This window comes from Chiloscyllium punctatum, chromosome 6 (assembly GCF_047496795.1).
Source record: "Chiloscyllium punctatum isolate Juve2018m chromosome 6, sChiPun1.3, whole genome shotgun sequence".
Taxonomy (NCBI): Eukaryota; Metazoa; Chordata; class Chondrichthyes; order Orectolobiformes; family Hemiscylliidae; genus Chiloscyllium; species Chiloscyllium punctatum.
Genome location: NC_092744.1, coordinates 12,891,007 through 12,911,733, shown reverse-complemented (window position 1 = coordinate 12,911,733; position 20,727 = coordinate 12,891,007). Strand labels below are relative to the sequence as shown.

General features: G+C 44.7%; 1 protein-coding gene across 2 annotated transcripts in view; it reads right to left on the bottom strand.

The window, feature by feature from the left end:
• Positions 1-421: 421 nt before the first annotated feature.
• The window catches only part of hps3 (HPS3 biogenesis of lysosomal organelles complex 2 subunit 1), a 72,496-nt gene continuing 52,190 nt past the window's right edge, over positions 422-20,727 (bottom strand). For both annotated transcript variants that reach the window (XM_072572024.1, XM_072572023.1), the window contains exons 14-18: positions 12,091-12,294; positions 11,399-11,503; positions 6,276-6,482; positions 2,617-2,707; positions 422-1,612 (exon numbers count right to left, since the gene is read on the bottom strand). In XM_072572024.1, coding sequence (XP_072428125.1) covers positions 1,485-1,612; positions 2,617-2,707; positions 6,276-6,482; positions 11,399-11,503; positions 12,091-12,294 — 735 coding nt within the window. In that variant the 3' untranslated portion in view covers positions 422-1,484. The remainder of the gene's footprint in view (positions 1,613-2,616; positions 2,708-6,275; positions 6,483-11,398; positions 11,504-12,090; positions 12,295-20,727) is intronic.

Below are 20,727 nucleotides of genomic sequence, written 5' to 3'. Positions count from 1 at the left end.
GGTGGGTGAGATAGGTCCTTAATGACCATCCAAGACTAATGATCATCAATAAATGGAAGCCCACTTCATACCTTGGCAGATTTTCTGTTCTGCGGATTTCTGAGGAAAACAAGAAGTCTGGATTTTTGAATGGGGTTGGGGGGATAGAGGTGCTGATATATATAGTGTGTTCAATTGCCCTTCATTATGCAGTCTTATCAATCACTTCAAATAGGACGATACAATGCATCACGGGAACCTCATCCATGCAGTGAACACAGCACCTTCTTCCAGTTGTAACTTTAAACAGAGGTCTGTTGCTGAAATAATTAATGATAGCAAGATGCTTGCATTGCAATCGTGATTACTGGTTATTTCAGCCTCCCATTTGAAATATTATGGGGTTTAATTCTAGAGAAATGAGTAGCGTGAATGACCAAGGTTTGGCTATTACATTTTATTGCACATTGCTTTTCATCAACACCGCTCCAAACAATAAAGGACCAACTCTACCCGGCAACAGCAAGTTTGGAAACTAAATACTCCACCTTGATTGGATGCTGCCTGGTCAGAGAATTAAAACAAATCTGATCATTAGGCATTTGTATTTTCTGTACCCGAAGCAAGGTTTGTGGTGATCTGGTTAAGAGGTTACTGGGTATGGGCCAGATCTCTCTCTTCTGGAGCTGTATAAACATTAAGTGAAATATTAACAATTTAAATAAATAATTGGTTAAATGCACAGGCATGCAGTAATTTAAGAAGGTTTCAGTGGATGGTATGGTTAATCAAGATATCACTATATTACAAATGAAGCTTTGCTTTACAAGGAGGTACAGGAGATTGGTGGTTGGACAGTAATTGGAATATAACATAGAGCTTTGCAGCACATTAGACAGCAGAGTTGCACTCTTGCAGCTCCTACAGACCCTGGTATATTCATGCAGCAGAGAAGATTACCTTCATGATTTGGGTATGGGATTTAGCAATGGGGTCATGTCGAAGAGGGGACAATGGTAAAAGTGGATGATTAGCTGAAACTTTGAAAAACAAACAAAAACAAAACTTTCAACTTGAAGTAGATATGCCAAACATTAAGACAGTTGAAGTACCAATGGATCACTGGTTGATAATTCCAGTAAATTTCACATCTGAAACATAAAGTGCCCAGGCTGGATGCTGGCTTGTAGTTTGTTAGTGACAGCAGATACCTGACACCCAGAAATGCCACAGGAGCCAACAGTAAAATGTCCAACTTGTCATCAGTCTGTCCTTGTTCTGTAGGTGTATTGCAACACACAGAGTGACTTTGTCTCCAAAGGTGGCTGGGGGCTTTGTTCTGTCAGTGTAGGTTCAAAGTACAGTTCTGTTCTCCACCGGAACCGAGTCGGATGCAAGGAGTTTCACAGTCTGAACCAGAATCAAAGCATGAAAAAACCATGTCATTCTGGGCTCCTGGGAGTGTGTCACATTCCTCTTGCACCTCCCCCCTCCCCTCCCCCGGATCAGGTGATTAAATTCTTCCTGCTGCAATCCAGGAGATGGGAAAGGAAAAACGAAGCAACACCCTCATCTGGCAAGATACTGAGGAAGTCCAGCGGCTGTAGGATACTGGCCACCACTGTCAAGGTTTCTAGGGGGAAGAAATACAAATGTTTTGGATTCAGAATCTACAGATGAAGCATTTGAATTGCGTTAAAAGAATAGAATTAAAAATTATGGAAAGAGATACTAATTACAGCATGAAGAAGTGACAACCTGATGACCATTAGTGATGTGATCGTGCGTTTTTCTGCTGGTGCTTCTCTGTGTGGAGCAACAGACCATTCTTCCCCTCTCCCAGTGACTATATAATTAGTCAAATGAAACCATACAGAGCAGGAAAAATGATGTATTGGTCCCTGGTCAACTGATGGCTACCTGCTGATCTTCCATCTGGTGATTAGCAAATAAATTATATTTCGCTGTATCTCTCCCAGAACCAGAACCATAGAAAGACAACGTTTCCTCCTTTTGCCCAGGTAAAGTGATTTACAAAGATGTTGCTGGGTCTGAAAGGTTTGAGTTATAAGGAGCAGCTGGTTAGACTGGGACATTTTTCTCCTGGAGTATCGGAGGCTGTGGGGTGGCCTTACAGACCTGTATAAAATCATGACGGGCACAAGTAAGGTAATTAGCCAAGGTCGTTTCCCCAGGGTAGGGGAGTCCAAGACTAGAGGGTATAGGTTTAGGTGATATGAGTAAGATTTAAAAGGGACCTGAGGGGCAATTCTTTCCACACAGAGGGAGGTTCCAAAGTGGAATAAACTGCCAAATGAAGTGGTAGATTCAAGTACAATTACATAATTTTAAGTGAGATGTGGACAGGTACATGAACAGGAAAGGTTCAGAGGGATATAGGCCAAACGCAGGCAAACGGGCCTAGTTCAGTTTGGGATACCTGGTCAGCATGAACATGTTGGGCTGAAGGGTCCGTTTTCGTGCTGTATGACTCTATGATGCTACCATTTACGTTGTGTTTTTTACAGAACAATCCCAAGCACTTTCCAGTCATGGATGTGGTTCTGAATTGAAGTTGTGGTCACAGTGTGGCAGGTACCAAAACTATTGCAAAAGAATGAAACACACACAAAATACCTTTCAGTGAAGAGACCAAGATTCTGTTTTCTCTTCCAGCTCCTTTTGTCCGCCTACAAAGTTCAGGCAAAAGTTTTTTCCACCACAGAGGCTGCAAAGAGCAAGATGTCATCGTTCTATCAGAGGAATGATAACACACTCACAACAGCAGAAACATCACTCAAACCAAACTCAAAACCAAGATGGAGGATGAATATCAACACCTTGGACCTGGAGTCAATTCACTCGATAGAAGGGGGTACATTGCCACCTCAGACTGGGGCTCAATCCAGTTCCATAGATGATGCCCATCAGAATGAAACTAAGGTCAGAGTCTGGGAAGTTCTCCACCTAAACCCTCAGGGTAATTCTCTAGAATTATATCTGCATTTATAGAACAAAAGCATTCTGAAGGAATGCCCCAGCACAGTCTCCTGGAATGGTAAGAGAAATGAGTGCACTACAATCTGCATTTCTTTAACAAAGACAACAGAGGTTTATAAAAGCGTGAGGGATGTAGATAAGGTGAATAGCAATGGTCATTTTCCCCAGGGTAGAGGAGTTCAAAACCAGAGGGCACAGGTTTAAGGTGAGGGGAGAAGGTTTTAAAAGGGACCTGAGGGGCAACTTCTTCACACAGAGTGGTTTGTATGTGGAATGAACTGCCAGAGCTGGAAGAATGATGTGTTGGTCACTGGTCAACCAATGGCTACCCGCTGACCTTCCACCTGGTGATTAGCAAGTAAATTATATTTCACTGTATCTTTCCCAGAACCAGGACCATAGAAAGACAACGTTTCCTCCTTTTGCTCAGGTTATCAAATTAGGGAGGGTAGATGCAGATACAATTACAACATTTAAAAAACATTTGAAGAGGTCCATGAATAGGTAAAGGTTTAGAGATATATGGGCCAAATGGGACTAGATTAGATTAGATTACTTAGTGTGGAAACAGGCCCTTCGGCCCAACAAGTCTACACCGATCCGCCGAAGCATAACCCACCCAGACCCATTCCCCTACATTTACCCCTTCATCTAACACTACGGGCAATTTAGCATGGCCAATTCATCTAACCTACACTGTGGGAGGAAACCAGAGCACCCGGAGGAAACCCACGCAGACACAGGGAGAATGTGAAAACTCCACACAGACAGTCGCCTGAGGTGGGAATTGAACCCAGGTCTCTGGCGCTGTGAGGCAGCAGTGCTAACCACTGTGCTACCGTGCCGCCCACAAACCTGGCAAACCTGGTCAGCATGGACGTGTTGGGCCTGTTACCAAGCTGAATGATGCTATGATAAAGTGGCCATTGGTTTAAGTCCAACTGTTACAGCATTGTTAGAATAAAACTTTTTTTCTGCAAGAAAGCAGTAGGGTGTGAACGATGTTCTGTGGACAGTGCATGTTGAAACAGACATTTTTATGTATGTGCTTTAACGACATTCACTGCAGATTTGGGTTCTAATTTAAGCTTGTGTGCGTTTGGAATTAATGATTAGCTTTTTTAAACAAAACAGCACCCATAATTCTCGGGAATTACCCAGAGGACTTTTCACTTTGAGTCTGTGCTGGGAAGTTGTTTGAGAGAGAAGCAAGTATCAAGCTCCTTGCTGGGAAGTCTTTCGATAGAGTATCGGTGCTAAGTATTCTTAAGAAAAGGTGTTCAAAGCAATTAAATGATCGCATAATAAGTAGTTATTGTTTCCAGACAGGGGTATTGGGATACAGTCAGTGGAAAAGATGTAAAGATAAGATTTTGAGATTTTTTTTAACAAAGAGCAAGGAATCGCAGCTGCATCAAGGGATAGCATAACACTGGAAGGAAGTGAAGTCACAAGCAAGACAGCAATAAATAATAGTTATCTACAGTTCTGGTGGGTAAGTTGAAATTTTAATTACATCAAGCTCAAAGGATTTCAAATGTGAAGCATCTCTCTCTTTCTTGGAAATGAGCTGGACTGGGTCTTGGTAAAAGCACAATATGAGACATTCTTGGAATTGTAACAATATTTGCCAGTTGTACTGATTCCAATACAAAAGTTGTTGTTTCTCTTCAATTTGTAAAACGTGTTTGATTATTGCATGTTTAAAAATCTTTGAATCTCACGGGCATTTGACTTGCCTGGCATTAACACCAACTGGGTGTTACCCCAAAACAATTGGGGGCCATTACATAGTTCAAATATACCAATTGTGCGGCCAACATTCTCTTGAATTTTACTTCTAGATCACCGTGATCAGAATGCTCGAGATATTTGGAAGGAGAGGTCAATGCTGGAATCAGTGTGTTAGCACTGATCTCTGTGCACCGAACCCTGGAGCAGTCGTGCACGCACACAGCTTAGAGGGAATGTTGGGGGCTGCCATTGGTGGTACACAGTCAGAAAGTGTGGTGCTGGAAAAGCACCGCCGGTCAGGCAGCATCCGGGGAGCAGGAGAGTTGACGTTTCGGCATAAGCTCTTCATCAGGAATGTGGGGGACCCAAGAGGGTACAGAGATAAATAGGAAGGGTGTGGGGCGGGGGGGAAGGTAGCTGGGAATGTGATAGGTAGGTGAAAGTGGGGGGGTGATGGTGATAGATCTGAGCGGAAGGTGGAGAGGAGTGGTAGGAAGGAAGATGGACAGGTAGGACAGGTCAAGAGGGCGGTGCCAAGTTGAAGGGTTGGATCTGGGATAAGATGGAGGGAAGGGAGATGAGGAAGCTGGTGAAATCAAAATTGATCCCTTGTGGTTGGAGGGCTCCAAGGTGGAAGATGAGGCACTCTTCCTCCAGGTTTTGGGTGGCTAGAGTTTGGCGGTGGAGGAGGCCCAGGATTTGCATGTCCTTGGCAGAGTGGGAGGGGGAGTTGAAGTGTTCGGCCACAGGGCGGTGGGGTTGTTTAGTGCATGTGTCCCAGAGATACTATCTGAAACGTTCTGCAAGTTGGCGTCCTGTTTCCCCAGTGTAGAGGAGACGACATTGAGAGCAACGCATACAGTGGATGACGTGTGTGGAAAAGCAGGAAAATCTCTGTCGGATGTGGAAGGATCCTTTGGAGCCTTGTCATAGCCATAACATACAAGGTTATGGGCTCGGGCTGGAAAGTGGGACTTGTAGATTTTGTATTTCTATAAATTTCTATTTATATAAATAGAAAGCAGGAATTATCAGCAGTGCTTTGCGTGGAGCCCACTGAAGATGTTACCTAGTAGGGTGACGAAACATCTGGAAATGAACCTTCCAGTTCAGCGAGCAAACCTACATCCATCACCACACTCTCAACTCTGACCTCCAGCATCTGCAATCCTCACTTTCCCCTCTGAACTGTGTAACCAGTTCATCCAAATCTGGAGGATCTCATTGGAGGGATGAACGCTGGGCCAAACTTTCTGGAGAATACTTTCTCTTCGCATTATGGAATTGTTGATGCTCACCTCAATGGGAAGTCGGGATCCAGTTCAATTTGAAGGACAGTACAGCAGAGCCCATGAGCCTGATATTCACAGTAACATGCCGAAAAGCTCTGATGGATATCAACCAACAATTGTGCAACTCAGACAGAGAGAGAGATTTCCACCACCTGAAGCACAATTGGCATTTCATTTCCAATCCAATGTTCGCTCCCCCCCTCTTCGCCCACACCCTCTGAGATACGATAAAACAAGATTTGTTTGAAAGAGAAGTTCTCTGGGACAAACCTGTTTCTCCTGCTGCATTACAGAGTTGGCAAATGGTAGGACAGCCTCTGGACATCGGTCGAGGAGTCGGTCAGTCACGTGCTCACATTCGCCCAGTCTTGTGGCACAAAGCACATGGACACTCAGACCAGGGGCGTCATCGTCAGGGAGCTGACACAACAACGGGAGAACAGACTTCACATCGATGGAGGAACCGCAGAGGATGGACTAAGGAAGAACCAAAGGAAGAAATGCTAGCAAAATCCCAGACTGCATGAAGGGTTATAGACGTCTCTGTACCCTCGAGTGGTCTTAGTGCTGAAAGTAGACAGGAGGGGTCACTGGGGAAAAGCTTTAAGGGACCCTGGATTGGTGAACAGTGGAGAGCGTGGCCCAATACTACTCATTGTGATCCAGCTAGATCTGTTGATGATAACCGAACCCGTTGCACAATCAGGTCTGGTCAAGATATTTTATAAATGCACTAAAGGAAAGAGATTAACCAGGGGAGGATTAGGGACCAAAATACAATGTGTGTGTGGAGCTGTAGGATATTGTAAGGGTGTTAAATGAATACTCTCTTCTGTCTTCACTCTGGAAAAGGAGAATGTAGTTACAGAATTCAGGAAAAGTGGCTGTGAGGAACTTGCACAGTTTGACATAAGAATTGAAGGGGTATTGGAGGCTCTGTCAGGCTTAAAAATGGACAAATCCCATGGTCCAGATGAATTGCATCCCAGGCTGCTGTGGGAAGCGAGGCAGGAAATTCCAGGGGCTCTGACACAGTGGTAATTCCTCTCTGGCCACAGGACTGGAAGATGACTAATCTGGTTCCATGTTTTCATAAGGGTGGTAGAGATGAACCAGGAAATTACAGACTGACGAATAGGAGGAAAACTATTGCCGAAAATTCTGAAGATGAGAATTAATATCCATTTGGAAAGGCATGGGTTAGTCAGATTAGTCAGAGGGAGCTGAAAATCTGTTGCTGGAAAGGCGCAGCAGGTCAGGCAGCATCCAAGGAGCAGGAGAATCGACGTTTCGGGCATGAGCCCTTCTTCCTGAAGAAGGGCTCATGCCCGAAACATCGATTCTCCTGCTCCTTGGATGCTGCCTGACCTGCTGCGCTTTTCCAGCAACACATTTTCAGCTCTGATCTCCAGCATCTGCAGTCCTCACTTTCTCCTTAGTCAGAGGGAGGTCAGGCCTAACAAATCTGTAATTTTTGTTTGAAAAGTCAATTAAGTGTGTGGATGAGGGAAGGTCAGTTGATGTAGTTTATATGGATTTTAGCAAAGCTTTTGACAAAGTCCCACATTGGAGACTGGTTGAGAAAGTTAAAGCACATGGAATTCAGGGAAGTTTGGCGAGATGGATCAGCAACTGGCTTAGTAATAGGACATAAAAGGTAGTGGGAGAAGGCTGTTTGAGTGACTGGAGGTCGGTGCCCAGCACTGTACCACAGGGATCAATACTGGGACCCTTATTGTTGGTTATGTACATACATGATATGGATGAAAATGGAGGGGAATGTTAAACAAGTTTGCAGATGACACCAGTATTGGTAGAGTCGTTAATAGTGAAGAAGATGGTGGTAGGTAGGTTACAGGAAGATATAAATGGGCTGGTCAGATGGGCAGACGGCATTTAATCCTGATAAGTGCAAGGTGATTTACTTTGGAAGAAAAAACATGATGAAGGAGTATTTAACAAATGGCAGGTCATGGGACAGCTCAGAGGAGCAGAGGGATCTGGGGGTAATTATTCACAGATACCTGAAAGCGGCTGAGCACGCGAATAGAGAATTAAGCAGCATATGGGACACTTGCTCTCATCAGTCATGGCATAAGAGTGTAAGAGCAAGGAGGTAATGTTGGAGTTGTACAGAGTGTTGGTCAGGCCACAGGTGGAGTACTGTGTGCAGTTCTAGTCACCTCATGATATTAAGGAAGTGACTGCAGCTTCACAGTAACACTCTCATGCTCCTTGAAGGTTTACTATGTATTATTCGCTGGACTGAGCAGGTTGCTTTATGAGGAAAGGCTGGGCAGGTTTGGCCTGTATCCTGTGGAGTTTGGAGGAGTCGGAGGTGACTTAATTGAACCACGTAAGATCCTGAGGGGACTTGACTGGGTGGATGTGGAAAGGATGCATCATCTTGTGGGAAAACCTAGAACTAGGAGGTCTTGGTTAAAAATAAAAGTTTGCCCATTTAAGACAGAGATGAGGAAACATTGTTTTCTCTCAGAGTTGAGAATCTTTGGAAGTTCTTTCCACAAAAGGCAGTGGATGTGGAATCTCTAAACATATCGATACTCGCAGCTGACTTGGGAAAGCAACCGTCACAGTCAAAGACCCCTTCCAGCCCGGTCAGACTCTCTTTCATGCTCTTCTATCAGGCTGAAAATATAACCATTTGAGTCCATTTGAATAGGTTCAAGGACAGCTTCGTCCCCCGCTGTACTCAGACGTTTGAACAGACCTCTCAACTGTTAATTTTGATCTCTCTCTCTCTTTCTTTCACTCTCTCTGTACCTTCTCTGTGGCTGTAATTCTACACTCTGTTCTGCTACCCTGATGCACTCTACGTGGTACAATCTGCCTGTATAGCACACAAAATAACACTTTTCACTGTATCGTGGCACATGAGACAACAATAAACCAATCAACAATCAATCTTTTTGTTAAGGCAGAAGGAGGTGGATCTTTGATGACTGAGCGTTATGGGTGATGTGCTGGAATGTGGAGCTGTGGTTATATTCACACCAGCCATGATCTTACTGAATGGGGTAGCAGCCTTGAAGGGCCAAGTGGCCTACAATTGTTCAAGCGAAGTTAGAAGAGAAGGGAGGTGACTTGATTAAAACGTAAAAGATCCTGGGGGACGGGGGTGGGCTCGAGAAGCTGGAGGTGATGCAGATGTTTGAGACACTGTTGCATAAATCAGGCGGGACCCATTTAAGGCAGGGATCAGGTGAAACGTTCCCCTCAGTGTGTCTGTGGAAGGTTCTTCCTGAAAAAGTCAGTGGGAACAGAGCCATTGAACATTGTGAAGGCACCAGTGGATAAGCGAGGGGTGGGGTGGAAAGGTTCATAGGGCCAGGCAAGAATGTGGAGCCAGCCCAGAGCTTACAGAACAGAGGGGCAGACACAAGGGGCAATCCTGATCAAGGGGCTTATGCCCAAAACGTTGACTCTCCTGCTCCTCGAATGCTGCTGCTGTGCTTCTCCAGTGGCACGCTTTTCAACTCTGACTCTCCAGCATCTACAGTCCTCACTGTCTCACAAGGGGCTGAATGGCCACCTGCTAATCTGAATGGGTGCTTGAGATGCAGTTAGAAACGAGTGAGAAGATGCCTTCCCAGCTTCGGACACAGAACAGAAGAAACAGACATGGCTTTCTTTCTGACTGTGATCACGAGACTGCCTGGACATGATCGGGGGGGGTGGGAGGAAATGACAAACAGTGAATATTTTATATTTTATGCTTCGAAAGTGGCAATGGAAGTTGAACAAGGCAGAATGAGGTTGGACGCTGCAAGGAAAAATGTACCAAGGACGTCCGGGGCCAGAATGCAACCTCACAATGAATCCTAACACCACTGAGGGGAGAATGGGGAGGGGATTACAATTGGGTTTGTGGGGAGGGATCATGTCATCAGGGAAGGAAACAGGAAGGACGCCCCGTCATGACTCTACACCATCCCGGTGCCGCGGATAGCAGGAAGGTTATAAATTCAATGGGCCAAAGGATCTCTTTTGTACTATATAATTCAACAGGCAGTGGGGGACCGGGTAAAGGAATTTAATCAAAACCATTACAGCGCAGAATGAGGCCATTCGGCCTATCATACCTGGCCTGGCTCTCCAAAGGAAGCCATTACCCCAGTGTCATTCCTCAGCTTTTCCTCCCACTGCGACCCTGCCCATTCCTTTCTAGATTACAATCCCTCTTGAACATCTCCAATAAGCTGCTGCCTCCACTCTTGGACACTGCTCTCTAGATCCCATGACGTGAGAAAGTTTTCCCGTGTTAGGTGAATGAGTAAATGTAAGGGAGTGGGTCTGGGTGGGTTGCGCTTCGGCAGGTTGGTGTGGATTTGTTGGGCCGAAGGGCCTGTTTCCACACTGTAAGTGTTGGTTCCTTTGCCTGTCTCCTCACATTCCTAACGCTTCCACCAACCAGAACAGTATCTCTCCCCCACTCTCCATGACCCAACAACTCCAGGATTTCCAGATCCCCATTGTACTGCGCAGTGTGATGACACAAGGCTTTATGCATGGTCTTCATAAGACCGTACAAAATAGGAACAGGAGGAGGCCATTCAGTCCCTCGAGCCTGCTCCACCATTCAACAGGATTGTGGCTGATTCGACATTCCTCACGTCCACTTCCCTGCCCTTTCCCAATAATCCTCGATTCCCGGACTGATCAGGAATCTACCTCAGCCTTAAACATACACAAGGACTCTGCCCCCACAGCTCTCTGTGGCAAGGAGTTCCAAAGATTCTCAACCCTCAGAGAAGAAATTCCTCCCCATTTCAGAATCCAATTGTGCCCCTTTATTCTGAGACTGTGCCCTCTGGTCAGAGAGTCTCCCATGAGGTGAAACATCCTCTCAGCGTTGACCCTGTCAAGCCCCTTCAGAATCCAATACGCTTCAAGGAGATCATCTCTCATTCTTCGCAACTCCAGTGAGTAGAGTCCCAAATCTGTTTCGCCTTTGCTATTAAGACAATCCCTCCATCCTTGGGATCATCTTAGGGAACCTTCTCTGAACTGCCTGCAATGAAATGATACCTCTCCTTAAACATGGAAACCAAAACTGCTCCAGATGTGGTCTCACTAGCGCCTTGTCCAGTTGCAGTGTGACCTCCCTGCTCTTATAGTACAACCCTCTGACAATGTCCCCACTACAGATTTCTCCCCTTGGAGATTAAAACAAGGAACGCTTCATCTCCCCCCCCTGGTGAATCCAAACGTCTGCGATTTTCCAGCCATGAAACAGGCGATGAACATCAGAAGTATTTTAGCCGTGGCTCAGCCCATCTTGTCTCTCAGGTATTTCGCTCTTGCTTGTGTCCCTCAGCATATTAGCCACACCTTCACCCCCCCCCCCCAACTCAGAAAATGCCAACACAAACCTGTAACTTCAGAAGATCCTCAGGCAAACCCATTGAATGGGAGTTGGACGCATTGATGGTATGGATCCAGGAGTAAATGGCACCAAATTGACTGCAACAATTTTTCTGTTTAAAAGGAGAAAATAAAATGAACTCCAAAATAATTTCCTGTCCAGTTCGGAATAGTGCAGCCTGCTTACTCTCCTGCACTGACCCATTTTGAGAGAGAGAGAGAAAGAAAGAAAGAAAGAAAGAAAGAAAGAAAGAAAGAAAGAAAGAAAGAGAGAGAGAGAGAGAGAGAGAGAGAAAGTGAGACAGTTGAGAGAGAGTCTGAGCGAGAGAGAGAAAGAGTCTGAGACGGAGAGAGAGAGAAAGTGTCCGAGAGAGAGAGAGTCTGAGAGAAAGTGAGTGCATGTGCGTGTTTGTGAGAGAGAGTGTCTGAAAGAGAGTGTATCAGAGAGAGTGAGTGTGTGGCAGAGAGAGAGAGATAGAGCAAGTCTGTGAGAGTGAGTGAGAGTGCGAATGTATGGGTGTGAGAGAGAGAGCGAGAGAGTGAGAGAGAAAGAGAGTAGAAGGTGATTGAGTTTGCAGACAGACTTGCACTTATATAGTGTCTTTCATCCTCTCAGGACTGCTGATGAAGTCTGTGTGAAGGGCAGTCGATGTTGTAACGTAGGAGATAGTACTGTCAAGAGTGGAAGCAGGCAACCTACCAGGTCCTCGATGGTTTTCAGGGGGCTCTTGTCAGGCTGTTGTTTGTGAGATATTCTCTGGATATACACTGACACCAGCTTCATCAACAGGAGCTGGATCAGCGGCTCCTGACTGCATCCTATCAACATGGCTTCCCAGAAATCCACCAGGAGCTGTGGAGTCTCTGCCTCGGTTTCCTCATCACCATCTTTCACACAGAGCACCTGCAAACATCAGTGTTGGCTGTTAGAATATCCCCACCTACAACAGACCTCCAGCCCCCACTTTCATTTCCAACATCAAGTATATCAAAGGGCAGCATAAAACTGCTGGGGAGATTAAGTGAGCAAGATTAATGCACAAAGACAAGACTGATTGCAGCTTAGAATTAGAGAGGTCTACAGCACTGAAAAAAAAGTCCTTCGACCCATCACATTTGCTCCAGTCAAAAAAAAACACTTAACTATCCTGATCCTATTTCCCAGCACTTGGCCCATAACCTTGTATGATTTGGCAAGTGCACATCTAAATACTCCTTCAATGTTATAAGGGGTTTGTACCTCTCCGACCCTTACAGGCAGTGAATTCCAGATCCCACCAACCTCTGGGTGAAAAAGATTATCTGCACATCCCTTCTGCCCCTTACCTTAAATCCATGCCCCTGTTCATGATCCCTCCATCAAAGGGAAGTGTTTCTTCCTGTTGACACTGGGTTGCTCATAGAATCCCTACAGTGCAGATATTTGGCCCATCACGTCTGCACTGACCCTCCAAAGAGCATCCCAGCCTCTTCCCAGAATTCCCATGGCCAATTCACCCTGACCCGCACATCTTTGTGACTGTGGGAGGAAACCAACTCAGACACGGGGAGAATGTTCAAACTGTACGTCGCCCGAGGGTGGGATCGAACCCAGGTCCCTGGCGCTGTGAGGCTGCAGTGCTAACCACTGGGCCACCAGGCCGCTTGTCGTAACTTGACACCTCTCATCATCTCCCCCTTAAGTTTGCTTTGATCCACGGAAAACAACCCTAGTCTGTCCAATCTTACTTTGTTAAGAACAAGGAACAGTACAGCACCGGTGCAGGCCCTTCGGCCCATCAAGACTGTGTCAACACGTGTTACCCTTCTAAACTAAAAACATTTTGTCTCTACGTGGTCTGTATCCCTCTATTTCCTGCCCATTCATGTATCTGTTAAGATACCTCTTATGCTTCTGTATCTGTTTCCACCACGTCCTCTGGCAGCACATTTCAGGCACTCCCAGCCTCTGTGTAAAATAAACTTCCCTCTCACATCTCTTGTAAACTTTCCCCCTTTTACCTTGAACCTAAGTCCCCTCGTTATTGAGCAACTAACTTTGGCTTGATTTCAAATTAAAGAGTGATAATAAAGGGTTAAAAGTCAGGTTTAGGACTGATGGTGGGTTGTTTTTCACATTAAAGGGTTAATTTGAACTTGGTCACTGTGTAAGATGACTGAAGCCATCCCTCCTTTTGCTTCCATTGAGCTAAATTCACATGCAAAGCAAAGAAAACCTGCAGGATTCAAGGGAAAAGAAAACATGTCGATTGATTGACATGTAATTGGATAGTCCTTTCAATGAACTGCATGATGGGTTTCTATTTTAAATGTAGACATTAGCTCCCTCTGCTGGTCCCCAATATAGTTGCACAAAATGATCTCCACAGCGCACTCCCAGCCGTTGTTCAAGTGAGCAATTGCTCTCACTGTGAAAACCGGGCTTATGGAATAAGAAACAACTAACACTATGTCACATTTTAAAAAATGCAAAATCAACACATCATGGTATTCGAACCAGAACTCCATTAATAAACACATCAATTTATGGAATAAGAAACAACTAACACTATGTCACATTTTAAAAAATGCAAAATCAACACATCATGGTATTCGAACCAGAACTCCATTAATAAACACATCAATTTATGGAATAAGAAACAACTAACACTATGTCACATTTTAAAAAATGCAAAATCAACACATCATGGTATTCTAACCAGAACTCCATTAATAAACACATCAATTTAGATCCCATCTACCTTCCCTTGAAAATAGGAAGTGGAAATGACAACACCAACCTAGTTAAAACCAAGAGCTATAAATAGATTTGCGGGACATACCACCAGCACTTCACTGGAGACTCTCACTGATGTTACGTCTGGTGACGAAACGTCTGGCAACAAATCCTCCAGCTCAGCGAGCTAACTTACATACTTAAAATCAACAATGTTTCTAGTGGAAATTTCTAAGCCAGTAATGAAAGATGCAAGATTTCTTTCCAAAAGGTGAGAGAATCAGTCAGCTGTGAAATGGGGTGTGCAGGTACAACGTGGTCCCAAACATATTCAGAATGTTGGATCAAGTCAATCTCAGAATTACTTGATGGAATCAGCTGGAGTGGTAACGAGATTTATGTTTTAAGTTTAAGTCAGAGACATCGAAGAGTATACAGCCAGGCCAATACGCAATTATTTAAGTCAATCACCTGGGTTTAGTCATAGAGGACTGTCTGAATAACCTTTGAACACTTAATGAGACCAAAGTTAATTAACAGGTGCATTGTAATAGTGACAAGTATGGAAGCTATTATGGCAGTAATGTAGATAACTTAGTGTTACAATGTATGCCTGGGATCATGTGACAGGGCTCCAGTAACAGATAAGGGTAGTGCATTGTGATAGGTCAGTTAAATCACTGGGAGATGAGCTAATGCTGAAGATGAATTGGAGATGCTGGTGTTGGACTGGGGTGTACAAAGTTATAAATCACACAACACCAGGTTATAGTCCAATAGGTTTAATTGGAAGCACACTAGCTTTCGGAGCGACACTCCTTCATCAGGTGATAGTCGATCATAACACAGAATTTATAGCAAAATTTTACAGTGTGATGTAACTGAAATTATACATTGAAAAATTGATTGTCTGTTAAGCCTTTCATCTGTTAGAATACAGTGATAGTTTCACTTCTTTCATGTGTAAATCACAAAACCTTTTTTTTAATGTTGCATTCTCAGGTTAGCTGTCAACAATGGTGATAGCTAGACAATATGTTGAAGGTGTCGGCCCCCTGTGTTCTCTGTCTATACCATGATGTTTAGATTGATTCTAATCTAAAAAGTGAGATAACAGAGTTTTACATAAATTCATGCAGTTTTTGAGCTCCAGGTTCTACATGAATGCATACAGTTTTTGAGCAAAGTACAATGTAACTCTGCAAGTACAACTACACCCCAGAAAATATATGTGTGCATGTGGGTCTTTGTGTGTGTGTGTGTGTCTGTCTGTCTGGGTTGGGAGTTGTGAGTGTGAGAAAGTGTGTGTGTGTGTATACGTGTAGTGAGTGCAGAGTGTCTTAAGTCTGTGAGGGGGTGCATGAGAGTGTGTGGGAGTGTGTGTGTGTCTGTATGCGCGTCTGTGTGTACCTGTGTCCGTGTGTATGTGAGAGTGTGTGTGGGGGTAGGAATATCCGTGTGTGTGTGTGTGTGTGTGTGTGTGTGTGTTTGTGTGTGTGTAGTGCAATGGTGATCACCTGTAATGTGACATGAACCCAAGGTCCTGGTTGAGGCCCTCCCTGTGGGTACCGAACTTAGCTATCAGCCTCTGCTCGGCCACTTTTCTCTACTGCCTGTCCCGAAGTCCGTCTTGGAGGATGGTCACCCAAAGGTCCGAGGTTGAATGTCCTGGACCACTGAAGTGTTCCCCAACTGGGAGGGAACACTCCTGTCTGTTGATTGTTGTGCGGTGCCCATTCATCCGTTGTTGTAGCCTTTGCTCGGTTTCCCCAATGTACCACGCCTCAGGGCATCCTTGCCTGCAATGTATAAGATAGACACTGGCTGAGTCACATGAGTACCTGCCTTGTACAAGGTGGGAGGTGTTCCCATGCGTAATAGTGGTATCTATGTCCATAATTTGACACGTCTTGCAGCGTCCGTGACAGGGTTGTATGGAGTTGTCCTGAGAGCCAGGCAGTTTGCTACGAACAATGATCTGTTTGAGGTTTGGCGGTTGTTTAAAGGAAAGTAGTGGAGGTGTGGGGAGGGTCTTGGTGAGGTGCTCATCCTCATTGATAATGTGTTGCAGGTCACGAAGACCATGGCTTAGTTTATCAGCTCCTGGGAAATACTGAACAATGAAGGGTACCCTGTCAGTTGCAGCACGTGTCTGTCTCCTGAGGAGGTCATTACGGTTCCTTGCTGTGGCACGTCGGAACTGGCAGTCGATGAGTTGAGCATCATACCCCGTTCTTGTGAGGGCATCCCTGAGTACTTCCAGGTGTCTGTCACGTTCCTCCTCATCTGAGCAGATCCGGTGTATGCGTAGGGCTTGTCCATAGGGAATGGCTGTTTTAATATGTTTGGGTGGAAGCTGGAGAAGTGTAGCACTGAGGCTGTCTGTGGGTTTGAGGTAGAGTGTGGTGCTGAGGTGTCCATCCTTGATGCAGACGCATGTGTCCAAGAATGAGACAGACAGCAGAGAGTAGCCCATGGTGAGTTTGATGGTGGGATGGAACTTGTTGATGTCACTGATAAAATTACACTGATATTGCTATACACATACAGACACCCACACACACCCTTATTTATAGACACACACACTCCCACACTCACACATGCACCCCCTCACAGACTAAAGACAGTCTGCACTCACTACACACACACACACTTTCTCACACTCTCAACCCCCAACCCAGACAGACAGACAGACAGACAGACACACACACACACACACACACACACACACACACAGACAGACAGACAGACAAAGACCCACATGCACACATATATGTTTGTGGGGTGAATTTGTACTTGCAGAGTTACATTGTACTTTGCTCAAAAACTGCATGAATTTATGTAAAACTCCGTTATCTCACCTTTTAGATTAGAATCAATCTAAACATCATGGTATAGACAGAGAAGACAGGGGGCGAACACCTTCAACATATTGTCTAGCTATCACCATTGTTAACAACTAACCTGAGAATGCAACATTTAAAAAAAAGGTTTTGTGATTTACACATGAAAGAAGTGAAACTATCACTGTATTCTAACAGATGAAAGGCTTAACAGACAATCAATTTTTCAATGTATAATTTCAGTTACATCACACTGTAAATTTTTGCTATAAATTCTGTGTTATGATCGAGCCCTCCACAATCACCTGATGAAGGAGCATCGCTCCGAAAGCTAGTGTGCTTCCAATTAACCGAGCTGGGAGTTTGTGTTGCAGACGTTTCGTCCCCTGTCTAGGTGACATCCTCAGTGCTTGGGAGTCTCCTGTGAAGCGCTTCTGTGATCTTTCCTCTGACATTTGTAGTGGTTTGAATCTGCCACGAAACGACACGACCAGCTATCCTTAGTAGCCACACACGCAAATGACAAGCAACATGAATTCGACTGGGACAACACTACTATTATAGGACAAGCCAAACAGAGAACAGCCAGGGAATTCCAAGAGGCATGGCACTCATCCACAGATTCAATCAATAAGCACATCGACCTGGACCCAATATACCGACCACTGCAACGGACAGCTGGAACTGACAACCGGAAGCGGCAGGTTCAAACCACTATAAATGCTGGAGGAAACATCACAGAAGCGCTTCACAGGAGGCTCCCAAGCACTGAGGATGTCACCTAGACAGGGGACGAAACATCTGCAACACAAATTCCCAGCTCGGCGAACAGAACCACAACAACAAGCACCCGAGCTACAAATCTTCTAACAAACTTTGCTTCCAATTAAATCTGTTGGACTATAACCTGGTGTTGTGTGATTTTTAACTGAAGTTGATGGCATTGTAATGTGATTGGTTCCTCCCATCACACTTAACCGTGGGCGGCACGGTGGCACAGTGGTTAGCACTGTTGCCTCACAGCGCCAGAGATCCGGGTTCAATTCCCGCCTCAGGCGACGAACTGTGTGGAGTTTGCACGTTCTCCCCGTGTCTGCGTGGGTTTCCTCCGGGTGCTCCGGTTTCCTCCCACAGTCCAAAGATGTGCAGGTCAGGTGAATTGGCCATGCTAAATTGCCCGTAGTGTTAGGTAAGGGGTAAATGTAGGGGTATGGTGGGTTGCGCTTCGGCGGGGCGGTGTGGACTTGTTGGGCCGAAGGGCCTGTTTCCACACTGTAAATAATCTAATCTAATCTTAACCAGTGTGGCTGATGATAATTAGTTTAGAAAGACAAAGCAAGCCAGCATGATTGGCTATGCTAATGTTATCTGATAAGCGCGGGACCAACGAGGTAAAAACAATAACTGCAGATGCTGGAAACCAGGTTCTGGATTAGAGTGGTGCTGGAAAAGCACAGCAGTTCAGGCAGCATCCGAGGAGCAGGAAAATAAACGTTTCAGCCCATCCAAATTGTATAAACTGGAGAACAACGATCAAAGTTTGGGAGAAGATTTGTAGCTCGGGTGCTCGTTGTTGTGGTTCTGTTCGCCGAGCTGGGAATTTGTCTTGCAAACGTTTCGTCCCCTGTCTAGGTGACATCCTCAGTGCTTGGGAGCCTCCTGTGAAGCGCTTCTGTGATGTTTCCTCCGGCATTTATAGTGGCCTGTCTCTGCTGCTTCCGGTTGTCAGTTCCAGCTGTCCGCTGTAGTGGCCGATATATTGGGTCCAGGTCGATATAAGAGAACAAAGAAATTGTGTGGAGCCAGGGAAGCCATTTTTGCTGGCTCTCACAGCTTTGATTTTGCAACATTAAAAGTTTAATTTCGTGAAGGATTTTCTGTGTTCTCCTGGTAATTTTTTTATATAGAACATGGAGTGATTCCTCCACAACACAAGCTGCAGACTAAACCTTGAATATAGATTTAGTTTTATGGTTTGTGCAGGCTAACAGGAAGTCAGCAGTTAAGATTTGAAGTAAATGCTTGGCAAAACCAATAAAGTTATATTGAACTATTGGATATTATTGGATAGGCTTCAGTTTACCCAAAAAAGTAATAAAATGGGAGGAAATAAAATATGAGGAGAAACAAGCAAGTGACATAAAAATGGACAGTAAGAGCCTCTTTAAATATATACGAAAGGAACCGAAAGGCCAAAGTAAACACAAGTCGCTTGGAGAACAAAGCTGGGAATATAGTAATGGGGAACGAGGAAATGGCAGAGAATTGAATATATCTGTTTGCTTCAGAAGACAATACTAACAGCATTCCAAAAATACTCAATAATTAAGAAGCTAAAGTGTGAAAGAAAACGAAAGCGATAATGATCACTTGAGGAAAAAGTATTCGGGAAACTCATGGGGAGCAAAGGTCCAACAGGTCCGAGAGCTGATGGCTTACATTCTAGGACCTTAAAAGGAAGTATATACAGAGATAGTGGATGCTCTGAAAAATCCCAGTGGACTGGAAAACTGACAATGTAACACTTGTTAAGAAACATGCAACTGCAGGTAATTAGTTATTGAAAAAATGTTAAGCATGTATTATGAAGGATGGAACAGCACAACATTTAGAAATATAATTAAGCAGATTCAACATGGTTTGGGAAAGAACAATTGCACCTAACAAATTTATTGCAATTCTCTAAGGAGGTAAGTAGCAGGAAAGATAAATGAGGAACCAGTAAACGTAACATATTTGGACTTTCAATAGATATTTGGCAAGATATTGCACATAAATCTACTTAATAAAGTAAGAGCCCATGGTGTTGAGGGTAGCCTCAGCCTGGATAAAGGACTGGTTAATGAATAAAAGACAGTTAGGATAAAGTGGGCAGCTCAGTGGTTAGCACTGCTGCCTCACAGCACCAGGGTTCGATTCCACCCTCTGGTGACTGACTGTGTGGAGTTTGCACATTCACCCCGTGTCTGCGTGGGTTTCCTCCGAGGACTCCAGTTTCCTCCCACTGTCCAAAGATGTACAGGTTAGTTGGATGGGCAACGCTAAATGCCCATGGTGTCCAAAGATGTGGGTTAGTTGTGAGAAATGCAGGGTTACAGGGAAGAGTGTGTGAGGATGGGATGCTCTAAAGAGGATTGGTGTGGATTTGATGGGTCAAAAAGCCTGTTTCCATGATGGGGGGATTGTGTAATTCTAAATGGGGATATTTTCAGGATGAGAATCTGTAAGTGGCAGGGATCAGTGCTGGTATTACAAATATCTGCAATATATATAATGATTTGGATGATGGAGATGAACATACTAGACTGAAGCGTGTGGACATCATAAAGGTGGGTGCGATAGTGAGTGATGAGAAAGACACAGAGGAATATGGGCAGAATGGCAAGTGATTGTAATAAGGGAAGTGGTGAGGTCATGCACTTTGGCAGGAATGGTGCAGCTGAATATTACACAATTGAGGGAAACACTTCAGAAAGCTTCTCTATATCTCAAAAAGCTAGCTGTCAGGTATAGTGGGCATGTGGAATGTTGCGCTTTATTTCAAAGGGAGTGGAGTATAACCATAGGGAGAAAACTATACAAGAGACTAGTCAAACCACAGCTGTTGCACTGTGAATCATTTGGGACCTTTATCGAAGCAAAGATATATAGAGGAACCTCGATTACCTGAATATCAATTATCCAAATATCGGATTATCTGAAGGTGATCTCAAAGTCTCGATAGAAACATTCCGAAAAGGGCTGTTTCAACCCTGATCGCATCTTTTGTTTACAGGTA